The sequence below is a fragment of the Enhydra lutris genome, unplaced genomic scaffold (genome assembly GCF_002288905.1).
Source record: "Enhydra lutris kenyoni isolate GAN:26980312 unplaced genomic scaffold, ASM228890v2 scaffoldscaffold58, whole genome shotgun sequence".
Lineage (NCBI taxonomy): Eukaryota > Metazoa > Chordata > Mammalia > Carnivora > Mustelidae > Enhydra > Enhydra lutris.
Window position 1 is genome coordinate 5,943,365 of NW_019154142.1, and position 12,836 is coordinate 5,956,200.

The 12,836-nt window shown below is 40.0% G+C and overlaps 1 protein-coding gene across 1 annotated transcript in view; it reads right to left on the reverse strand.

The window, feature by feature from the left end:
- The window catches only part of LOC111158261 (FIG4 phosphoinositide 5-phosphatase), a 129,297-nt gene that overhangs the window by 55,657 nt on the left and 60,804 nt on the right, over positions 1-12,836 (reverse strand). Inside the window, exon 16 of the mRNA XM_022520179.1 lies at positions 822-960. Within this exon, the coding sequence (XP_022375887.1) occupies positions 822-960 (139 nt within the window). The remainder of the gene's footprint in view (positions 1-821; positions 961-12,836) is intronic.

The window sequence follows — 12,836 nt, forward strand, 5'->3', positions numbered from 1 at the left end:
AGGCCTCTAAGAAGAATGCACCAGTCTCCAGCCTCCTGTGTGTGAAAATTTTACTTGTGTGGCCAAACTCACTACATTAGTACATGACACCTCAGTTAAAAACACTAATGAGTCTTCTCCTAAACCCTCACAATGACTCCGAAGTGTGTCCACCATTCACATCTGCAGGTAAGAAAAATGAGGTGGGGAGAGGTTAAAATAACTAATCCAAGGTCACTCAGGTACAGAATCAACCTGACCCTGAGGCTACACTATAGGTAAAAACTTTATTTCTTTTGAGAATATTAATATCAATTCAACTGTCATCAAAAGAACCTAAAATGGCTATTGACTCTAGAAAGGCCTGGGTAAAGGAGATGTTGGGGATGGTGTCTGCCACCTGGGTCACTGCTCTAGTTCCCTGTCTTCACCAGTGTCACCAAGAGCAGGTTGCGCTTCCAGAAAGAAACACCATTAGCATTCCAAAGTGATGCTGCTTGGACCCCTCACTTGAAAAACCAAAGACTGACTCCTTAAATATGAGGGTTCTTTTGAGTTCCACATTTGTAGGAAGCACTCAGAAATAATGTTGATGGTTTGTCTTAGTGGAGCTACAACTTACGAACGTTCTGAAATTTTCTATCTTACAAAAAAATGAAAGCCACCAATTGTTAATGACAATTTCCCAGATCCAGTATCAGGACACCAACAATACGGAATTCTTCACAGCAAACACGTAGTAAGACTACTTTAGCCTATGCGATTATGACTCAAAAATGAAAATACCTCATACTCAAAGAACATCAAATCTGAGTTTACACAGTAGACTAGAAGAAAAATACCTTCTTCTTGTTGGTAAAAGTCTCATGGTATTTTTATGATGCAAATAAAAATCTGTTGGGAGTTCCCAGAGATGAGGTTTTCCTTCAGTGGGATGAAAAACCCCCAGGAAGAGATTAATGGAATCTTGTCTATCAGCATCTAAAAAACAAAAATAGGAATTTTAGGAAATTCCTAATAGGATTTTAGGAAATCACTACTGAGATATACAACTTAGGAGAATGTTTTCTCTAGAGGAGAAGGGTACAACTGTGATTTCATAAAACACAAATATGAAATATTGAAAATAATAGTATTTATACTTCAGAAGTCACACACATCTAAAATCTAAAATAGTCACCAAGATTTTGAGCAGAACTAAGATCTTGCTTCCAGATGTTTCCTTTTTGCTCCATTCCTTTAATAATACAGTGAACACACATTGCTTCTTGAATTTTGAGAGACTCTTAAAAATCAAGAACTGCCATAATACCATAGTGATTTTATTTTTAGGTAAGAACACATTTTCACCATTCTTCAGTCTACCAGAAACAAATACATCTTTACTTTGTTACAAAGACAAGCAGACACTGTCAGAAACAAATAAGCAAAATGATCCCACAGCTACCCCTATTCTGTTGCACAACCTTGAACAAGTTGCTCTCCATAGTTTCCACTTCTAATCCTTGAAAAGACAGTCTTCATTACTTTAGCAGAGACAGTGTTTATAACATTTTCTGTCCCCTCAGCTGTAGGCCTGGCCCATTCCCTTCTGTTTTTGATAATGAAGGCAGAGTGGGCACATGGATAACAGCCTCATTCTAACTATTCAACCACTCCAAAATTACTAACCACATATGCACATATATTGTATTTCTTTCCTTTTATAATTATATTTTGGTAAAAATGATGATGAGCACTAAAGGGTCTCATGAAGCACCCTTCCCATTCTGCACCGTCTCCCCTCCCCCCACCTCCCGCCAACATCCTTCATTGTTTCCTCTCATTTCCTGCCTCCCATTCTTGTCTCAGAGCCCTGTGTATTCAAGTTTGGGGCAGACATGCACGATTAAAATAATACCCTCTCTCTGAAAATGAGCATAGAACTAAAAAGCACAGTAGAAATGACTGCTTTTGAAACAAGATAACATTACCATAAAATCAATCTTCTTCCAACAGCTATAGTGAACACAGCTATCTCTAAAATTAGCAACATTGTTCTCATTGAACTATTTGGTCATCTCAGCAAAAGCAATAAATGAAATATGGCACATCAAACATATATTAGTGTTATTACTTTTTGACAGGAAGTGTTCCATTAAAGCAGCATTTACCTTCAGGCCAAAAGTAATGTATAAAAGGGATGTGTTTATAACCTGAGCAAATTTGGGGCCTTTCTGCCACTTTTGAGAGAAAACAAGTATTAAATGATGTAGACATTACCTCCCCAATTTGTACCCTCTTTACATAATGTAAAAGTAAACATACCGCTTTTTTCCCTAAGATTTGATTGACTGATTGATTGATTGATTGATTTAGAGCAGGGGGGAGGGGCAGGGAGCAAGGGAGAGAGAGACTCTCAAGCTGATTCCACACAGAGCCTGGAGCCCAGTGCAGGGCTTGATCTCAGGATCCCGAGATCATGACCTGAGCTGAAACAAAGAGTCAGATGCTTAACCAACTGAGCCACCCAGGGGCCACCATATTGCTTTTATAGTAATTACATTCTTTATGCTTCCTGTATAGTCTTAATGGCACTTAATAATTCATGCTACGCAGGACCGCAAGACATCTTACTACTGTCTAGAGAAGCTTTCCATCTTCAGCCATGTTTTCAAGGAGCCTTTCATCCTTTAAACCTCATAGCTGCTTCCTTTAACTTTTAACAAGTACGATAAAATGTGAGCGGTGAGAAATGTAACCCAATGAAGGCTACTGCTTCAAAGGATCATAATGAAGACTTGCTGAATGTGCTGCTGTTTCTATAAATATGTATCTGTGATGGATATGGTCACTAACCAAAGACTCTAAGGCCAGTTTAATGAGCCTGGGGGTCTTTTCCAGGCTAGTCTTGACTGCAAGTAAGACAACCACCCTCGTGAAGACAGTAGAACTTTTGGATATGGACACACAGGTGGGTTCTCTGCAGTTGTGGATAATAAGAGGGCAATGATTGCCTATTTTTTGTACTCAATCACACTTTAAAGGAAAAGAGAGTAATGTACCAGTCACACTTCACTCAAATAGCTAAACACTAACCACTTTTATTATGTATGTATTAAATAGATCTGGCTTGAATTGAACAATTCTTTTTTTTTATAATTACCTTTTTGTTTTTAATTAGCAAAAAAATATCTTAGAAATAGAATACTTATTATTCTAATGTTAAATTAGGTTTGTGATGAAGTGGGCTCTGAAATCAAAAATGGAAAGGAATGTTACTCAATAAATAGTACTGTTTAATTACTACAGGGGAGGGAACAGTAAAGTTAGATCCCTACTTCATACTATATATTGAAATAAATACCCATTAAATGTGAGAAAGGCAAAGATCAACACCCTAACAGAAAAAGAGAAACGTGCAATTTTTAAAAGAAACAGAAACAGACAAACCTACCAAAATTCAACCTTACTAGTTATCAAACAAATGCAAATTAAAACAGAATGCCACTTTTTACTTACTTAGGCTGGCGAATACTTATCAAAATGGGCACTTCTATAACTCTGCCCAGGGAATATTAACTGTTATACAGTATCCTTTCTCTAAGGCAATTTGGCAACCCAGGGGTTCCCTGCTTTCTGAAAGTCTGCATTACGCCACTTTGCTTGGAAAAGACCTACATCGGTACCTCTCATGTTAATGGAAAGAAATCTGAAGAGGATTTTAACTTTTATGAAAATAGCTGTTACTATGCTAACGCAAATTTTTCCTAAAAGCAAAGTAGTGTAACTCAAACTTCTGGAAAGTGGGGGGATACTCCCCACTTTATGTCATTTCAACTTACCAAAGTTTTCGTGGGGTATACATACACACACACACGTGTAAATACATACATATTTATGTATAGATAGATACAGATATGGATATGTTCAGGGCTTTAAATATATATACATATGTATTTATGTATAGATAGATATAGTATAGATATTTTCAGGCTTTAAATATACATATATTTATATTTATTATAAACACACACACACACACATAAAGCCCTGAAAATATTTATACTCTCTCACCTAATAAATATGCTTCTAGAATTTCCATAAGATAATATCAAAGATATGCAAAAAAAGAGTATATGTTTAAAGATGTTTAAGAGGAACCAAAACGCAAAATAATAACTAAATAAATTATGATTTGTTTTTGTGTTTCTAAAGGATAAGTTTCTAAAGGATAGACGCCATAAAGCTAATAAAATCATGTTGTAGAAGCATATTTAGGTCATAAAGATTGCTCACATTATCTAAAAGGGCAAAAGCAGAACATAAATATTATGTGCAAGGAAGGCTCATGTTCTAAATCTGAACAAATGGCTGTCTCTGGAAGGTGAAGATTATCTGACTTCATTGTGAGTTATTCTGTACTTTCAATAATTAACATCTATTATTTTCATAATTGAAAAGAAGAACTACCCTTCATTCACTCACCCAAGAACCTACTCTGTTCTGCACCAACTAGGGACACAGTTATGGATAAGACCGACTGTGGCTGTGGTGGGGCTTACATTCCAAGTGGCAAACAAACATACATACAAGTGAATAATGGACATTCAGGGGTTGTAAGTTCCGTGAAGACTTGTAAGTTCTGTGAAGAACGACAGAGTGACATGAGAGCGAAGGGAGGGGACACGGACCCTTGAATTGGGTGAGGGCAGGGGTAGAGGCTACAGGGTCTGAGGAAGTAACAGCGGAAGTGTACAAATGAGAAAATACACAAAGCTCTGGGGGCTGTGCCCACACAGAAGGACAAACACAAACAAAGGCCTGAAGGAGGAACAGACAGCAACTCCAGGAACAGAAGGAAGGCCAGCGAGGCTGGAGGGCAGTGGACAAGGGGAATGCCCATATTAGAGACAGACACAAGGCCTTGTAGGTCTCCATAAAGAGTCTTATTTTAAGTACGATGGAAAGCCCTGGAAGGGTTTTTAGAGAGGCACATGATGCTATTTGACTTCAGTTTTGAAAAGATCCCTCTGGTGGCTGTGAAGAACAGGAGCCCACATGTGGGGGCAGAGAGCTGAAGCAGAAGCGACTGCAGTTTTTCACACAGGGGTGACTGTTTCTGGCACCAGCATGGCGGCAGGCAAGATGAAAAACAGCAGAAGCATTTAGGGTATATTTTGGGGCTGAGACAATGAGATTTGCCGAGAGATGGAACTGGGACAGTGGGGATAAGTAAGGAAAATAAAGAAATCAGGGATGATTCCAAGGTTTCTGAACTGAGCAACAGGTGTTGAGGTGGAAAAGGCAAGTGGAAAAACAGGTTTGAGTCAGAGTAAGGAATTTCTGCCTCAGAAATGATCGGCTTGAGGGACGCCTAGGTGGCTCAGTGGGTTACAGCCTCTGCCTTCAGCTCAGGTCATAATCTCAGGGTCCTGGGATCGAGCCCCGCATCAAGCTCTCTGCTCAGCAAGCAGCCTGCTTCCCCTGCTCTCTGCCTGTCTCTCTGCTTACTTGTGATCTCGTCAAATAAATAAATAAAATCTTTAAAAAAAAATGATTGGCCTGAGATTCTTATTAGATACCCGTGGTAGTAAGAAATTTGGGCCCCAAGGGATGCCTGGGTGGCTCAGTTGGTTAAGCAACTGCCTTCCGCTCAGGTCACGATCACAGGGTCCTGGAATTGAGTCCTACATTGGGCTCCTTGCTCAGCAGGGAGACTGCTTCTCCCTCTGCCTGACGCTCCCCTGCTTGTACTCTGCTCACTCTCTCTGACAAATAAACAAAATGTTAAAAAGAAAGAAAGAAAAAAGAAATTTGGGCCCCAAGACCTTTCCTCCCTAGCTTCATACCCACAAATATTTCATATCATGCAGCAAAAGGGACTTTGCAGATGTAAGTGAGGTTACTAACTACTCACTCCAAGACTGGGCAATCATCCTGTATTATCTTGGGGGGGCCCACTGTAATCACATGGATCCTTCAAAGGCAGAAGAGGAAAGTAGGAAGGAAGGCAGAGAGATTAGAAGCACAAGAAGGATTCAATGTGCCACTGCCAGCTCTGAAGATGGAGTGGGCCAGAAGTCAAGGAAGGCAAGCGGCCTTCGGGAACTGAGAATGACCCCCAGGCAATAGCCAGCAAGGCCACAGGGACTTCAGTCATGGGATTCTGCCACTGACCTCAAACCTCAACAAGCCTGGAAGCTTCCAGGTAAGAGCCCAGGTTGGCCAACACCAACTTAATTTTGGCTTCTTTTGACTTCATTTGACTTAACTGCTTTCACTTTTACCAGCCTTATGAGACCTTAAGCAGAGAACACAGCCGAGGAATGCTGTGCCCAGACTTCTGACCCACAGAAACTGTGACATAATAAATTGGTGTTGTTTTAAGGCACTAATTTTGCTGTACTTTTTAAGAACCTATAGAAAACGAACATAATATTCAAGAAGAGATGCTAGCTAGGTGGGCTTTTGGAAAAATGAGTCTGGAGTTCGGTAGAAAAGTCAAGGTTAGAGACACAAAGGTGAGCGTCAAATGCATGGTATTTACGAGCTGGATGAGATGCCCCTAAGGTAAAAGTATAGAGAGAAAAGAGAAGGGGGTTTAGAAATGGGGCAGGAGAGGTTACCAGGGAGACCGAGTGAGAGATCACAGAGGTGAGTTTCAAGAAATAAGGAGTGGGTCACCCGTGATTAAAAACTGCTGAAAGGCTGAGCAAGATAAAGACAGAGAAATGACCTTGGATTTGGCAATAGGGAGATGGCTGGTGATTGTGACAAGCACAGGTTCAGCAGCAATGACAGGGCAGATGCCGTGAGGCAGGTGGAGAGAAAAGGACAGGAGAGGAAACAGGCACACAGATCACTCAAGAGGTTTTGTTTAGGAAACCAAGGAAATAGGACTGTAGCTGGACGGGGGCATGGGACTGGGTATGTTAAGGAAAGATCTAATGGAAAATACTAAGGAGGGCTTTCATGCATAATGGGAATGAGGCGGAGGGGCGGGGGCTGAAGATGTGCAGCCGTGAGAGTCTACTTGTAGGCAAGCATGAAGGGATGGGATTCAAAGCATGGCAGAAGGGCTGGCCTAAGATGGGACAGGGCTGCCACATTACTGAATTGCTGTATGAGTTCTAGTAGTTTGGGGGTGGAGTCTTTTGGGTTTTCCATATAAAGTATCATGTCATCTGTGAGGAGAGACAGTTTGACTTCTTCAATGCCAATTTGAATACCTTTTATTTCTCTTTGTTGTCTGATTGCTGTTGCTAGGACTTCTAATACTATGTTGAATAAGACTGGCACGAGTGGGCATCCTTGTCATGATCCTGATCTCAACGGGAAGGCTGTCAGCTTTTCCCCACTGAGGATAATATTCGCTGTGGGTTTTTCACAGACAGATTTTATGAAGTTGAGGAATACTCCCTCTATCCCTATACTTCGAAATGTTTTAATCAGGAATGGATGCTGTACCTTGTCAAATGCTTTTTCTGGATCAATTGAGAGGATCATGTGGTTCTTCTCTCTTCTCTTACTGATTTATTCTATCAAAATCAATGTACAGAAATCAGTTGCTTTCTTATACACTAACAATGAAAATACAGAAAGGGAAATTAGAGAAATAATTCCATTTACTATAGCACCAAGAACCATAAGATACCTGGGAATAAAACTAACCAAAGAGGTAAATGATCTGTATTTGAGGAACTATAGAACACTCATGAAAGAAACTGAGGAAGACATCAAAAGATGGAAGACCATTCCATGCTCATGGATTGGAAGAATAAACATTGTTAAAATGTCTATACTGCCTAGATCAATCTATACTTCCAATGCCATTCTGATCAAAACTCCACCGGCATTTTTCAAAGAGCTAGAGCAAACAATCCTAAAATTTGTATGGAACCAAAAGAGACTCTGAATTGCCGAGGAAATGTTGAAAAAGAAAAACAAAACTGGGGGCATCACGTTGTCTGATTTCAAGCTTTACTACAAAGCTGTGATCACCAAGACAGCATGGTACTGGCACAAAAACAGACACACAGACCAGTGGAACAGAGCAGAGAGCCCAGATATGGACCCTCAACTCTATGGTCAAATAATCTTCGACAAAGCAGGAAAAAATATACAGTGGAAAAAAGACAGTCTCTTCAATAAATGGTGCAGGGAAAATTGGACAGCTATGTGTAGAAGAAGGAAAATCAACCATTCTCTTACACCATATACAAAGATAAACTCAAAATGGATAAAAGACCTCAACATGGGGCAGGAATCTATCAAAATCATAGAGGAGAACATAGGCAGGAACCTTTTCGACATTGGCCACAGCAACTTCTTTCAAGATATGTCTCCAAAAGCAAAGGAAACAAAAGTGAAAATGAACTTCTGGGACTTCATCAAGATCAAAAGTTTCTGCACAGCAAAGGAAACAGTCAACAAAACAAAGAGGCAACCCATGGAATGGGAGAAGATATTCGCAAATGACCAAACTCAACATACACAAAACAGATAATCACATCAAAAAATGGGCAGAAGACATGAACAGACACTTCTCCAAAGAAGACATACAAATGGCTAACAGACACATGAAAAAATGTTCACCATCATTAGCCATCAGGGAGATTCAAATCAAAACCACACTGAGATACCACCTGGCCAAAATCAACAAGATGGTAAAGAACAAGTGTTGGAGAGGATGTGGAGAAAGGGGAACCCTCTTACACTGTTGGTGGGAATGCAAGTTGGTGCAGCCACTTTGGAGAACAGTGTGGAGATTCCTCAAGAAATTAAAAATAGAGCTTCCCTATGACCCTGCAATTGCACTACTGGGTATTTACCCCAAAGATACAGATGTAGTGAAAAGAAGGGCCATCTGTACCCCAATGTTTATAGCAGCAATGGCCACGGTCGCCAAACTGTGGAAAGAACCAAGATGCCCTTCAACAGACGAATGGATAAGGAAGGTGTGGTCCATATGCACTATGGAGTATTATGCCTCCATCAGAAAAGATGAATACCCAACTTTTGTAGCAACATGGACGGGACTAGAAGAGATTATGCTGAGTGAAATAAGTCAAGCAGAGAGAGAGTCAATTATCATATGGTTTCACTTACTTGTGGAGCATAAGGAATAACATGGAGGACATGGGGGGATGGAGAGGAGAAGTGAGTTGGGGGAAATCGGAGGGGAAGATGCACCATGAGAGACTGTGGACTCTGAGAAACAAACTGAGGGTTTTGGAGGGGAGGGGGCTAGGGATTGGGTGAGCCTGGTGGTGGGTATTAAGGAGGGCACGTATTGCATGGAGCACTGGGTGTGGTGCATAAACAATGAATTCTGGAACACTGAAAAGAAATTAAAAAAAAAAAAGATGGGACAGGACTACTCCAATCACTGTAATACAATACAGAAATTAGAGGTGCAGATAAGGACAGGCTCTGCTTTGAGAGGAATGTTGAAGAGGGAGTTCACCTCAATGACATGCAAGGTCACAGCGGAGAGTGGGGTGCAATAGATTTCAGGAGAAGACATGAAATGGTATGAAACAGTCCTTTTGGAAAGTGGTCATTTCCCAATGGTCATTCCGCTAGAAGGAATATACCAGAGAAACGTAGTAGGACTGGCAGGCTGTTTTAGTGTCCTTTGGAGACCTATACTCAGTTTAAAATGGAGCATAATTAGCTACAGTGTTTTCTCTTGCCATGTTTAACTGCTTTGGTTGCAGGACTGTGAGCAGTTATTAACATTATTTAAAAGGTTATTAAAACATAACATTTTGCCAAGTGTCTTCTCCCTGCTAGAGCCAAACACAGCTTATCCACTCTAAACCTGTTAGAAGGATGACCTTAGTAGGCCGCCTCACTAGTCTTGATAAACTAAAATGTTCTTCTCCCTTGTACGCCTCTGTTCCAGTGGTGAGCAGAAAGTGAGTAAAACCGTTCCACAACCTTATGGCACGACCACAAAGCCGAGGGATGCCTCCTCCACGTTTCCCATGTGTGGTGAGCTTTGCAGTCCTTACCTTGTGAATGTCTCTTTTTTTGAAATCTCTGAGAAGGATATGATTCCCCTCCATGTGTGCGCACACACACACACACACACACACACATACCCCACAATTTTAAACTGCACGTGTGTATGTATGTATACGTGTATGCATGAACAGAGCAGATCTATTATTAACTGCTAAAGGTATCCTGTATCTTTTTTTTCTTCGTATAACAGGACTGAAATTCAACAAGCTTCAGCAAGAAAATTCAGCTAACCAAAAGGCAAAAAAAAAAAAAAAAAAAGGTCAGAAGGAGCTTAACAAGTTCCTTCAGACAGTTATAATAATAAAACTCTCCCTAACATCTGAAGGGAGTTCCTAGGTATCTCTTCTTGGCATCCTCCAACTGCTGATGTAACCAGCTGTGTTAGAAACCAAAGGTACTTCTTAAAGACAAACCTCAAAGCACGCTAAGATGAGAAGCCTCAAGAACAGTTTTTTAAAAGAGCCTGAAAGAGAGTGAGGTGGGTTGCCTATATGGCATCAGTCTGTCTATACAAAGCAATGATGAAATTCCCAAGGCAACAAAAGTAAAATGAAAAAAAAGGGACTACATCAAACTAAAAAGCTTTTGCACAGTGAAGAAGACCCTCAACAAATGAAAGACCATCTACTGAATGGGAGAATATATCTGCAAATGATATATCCAATAAGGGGGTAATATCCTCACTATATTAAGAACTCACACAACTCAGTACCAAAAAAACAAACAACTGATTGAAAAGTGGGCAGAAGACCTGAGGAGACACTTCTCCAAGGAAGGCATCCAGATAGCCGACAGACATATGGAAAGATAGTCGACATCACTCATCATCAGGAAAATGCAAATCAAAACCACAATGAGATATCACCTCACATCTGTCAGAATGGCTACTATCAAAAAGACAAGAAATAACAAGTGCTGGTGAGGAATCAGAGAAAAGAGAACCCTTGTGCACTGTTGGTGGGAATGCAAAATGGTGCAGCCACTATGGAAAAGAGTGTGGAGGATCCTCAAGAAATTAAAACTAGAACCACCATATGATCTGGCAATTCCACTTCCAGGTGTTTATCCAAAAAACCCAAAAACACTAATTCAAAAAGATGTACCCCTACATTCATTGTAGCATTATTTACAATCACCAAGATATGGATGCAACCTAAGTGTCCATTGATAGATAAATGAATTTAAAAAATGTGATACACACACAATGGAATATTACTCAGCTATAAAAAAGAATGAAATCTGGACAGACCTAGAGGCATTATGCTAAGTGAAATAAGTCAGATAGAGAAAATAATTTCACTTACATGTGGAATCTAAAAAATGATATAAATTAACAACAAAAAAACCCCCCCAGAAACAGATTCACAGATACAGAGAACAATCTGGTAGTTACCAAGAGGAGAGGGGGAATTGGGCAAATTAGGGGAAGGGGATCAAAAGGTACAAACTTTCAATTATAATATAAATAAGACATGGGGTTGCAATGTATAGCATAGAAAATATAATAATATTGTAACATCTCTGTATGGGTGACATAGTAACTAGATTTACCATGATTACTTCATGATTAAGTGAAACTAATATAATAGTATACATCAACTACACCTCAATGTCTAAAAACCCTTATGAGGGGTCCTGGATCAAAAACCCAAGGATCAAAAGGTCCCAAGGATCAAAAACCTTTTTTTTTTTTTTAACTTTTTTTTTTTTTTAAGATTTTATTTATTTATTTAACAGACAGAGATCACAAGTAGGCAGAGAGGCAGGCAGAGAGAGGGGGGAAGCAGGCTCCCCGCCAAGCAGGGAGCCCGATGCGGGGCTCGATCCCAGGACCCCAGGATCATGACCTGAGCCAAAGGCAGAGGCTTTAACCCACTGATACACCCAGGCGCCCCTCAAAAATCTTTTTGATCTTTGTTGATGTATGAAGTGGTACTCTACCATAATTTTATTTTTCTTATTATGAGTGAAGTTGAGCTTTCTTTCATATGTTTTGAATCCATATGCAATGCTTTCCCTGCAAACTGTACATGTCCTTTGCTCATTTTTTCTCCGGAACTTTTGGTCCTTTTATATTGGCTTATTATATGTAAAGTAAATACTAGCTCTTTGCATCTAAAGGAAATTACCATTTTTTGGTAGGTTTCAAATTTCTCTTTAGCTTGTCTTTTGACTTAATTTGCTGTTTGTCTGTCTACATTACATTTTTTTGGTAATGAAAGAGAAAAAATTCCCAACAACCTAATGTCAAGTGTCTTTCTGCCCGCCCCAGAGGAATCACATGAGGAGATTAAATTTTGTAAAGTTATCTTGAGTGCTTTAAAAAAAATGGCTGTAGAAATATATTAACATTATATGATAGCCATTGTAATTTTAAAATAAGTTGTATGCCTCAAGGATACCTGCTTCTCAAAATAAAGTCTGTTTTAGCCACACTATTTATAAAATAATTGCTTTCAGAGTAGTTCCTCTTTCAGTAGTACAGTTTTGCTTTACACTTCTATTATGCACATGTTACACTTTTTCTTGACCATCTTCTATCTTTCAATAGTCCTCCCTGCTTTTTAAATCACATACATCTCCACATTCATTCTCTCTGTCCCCTAGTATTATTAAAAAATACTTCGCTTGGTCCTTATCTGTCAATAATAATTCCCATTAAAGGGACAATGATGTCAGAGGGCAGAAGAGTGGATGTTGGGGCGCCTGGGTGGCTCAGTGGGTTAAGCCGCTGCCTTCGGCTCGGGTCGTGATCTCGGGGTCCTGGGATCGAGTCCCACATTGGGCTCTCTGCTCGGCAGGAAGCCTGCTTCCCTCTCTCTCTCTGCCTGCCTCTCCGTCTACTT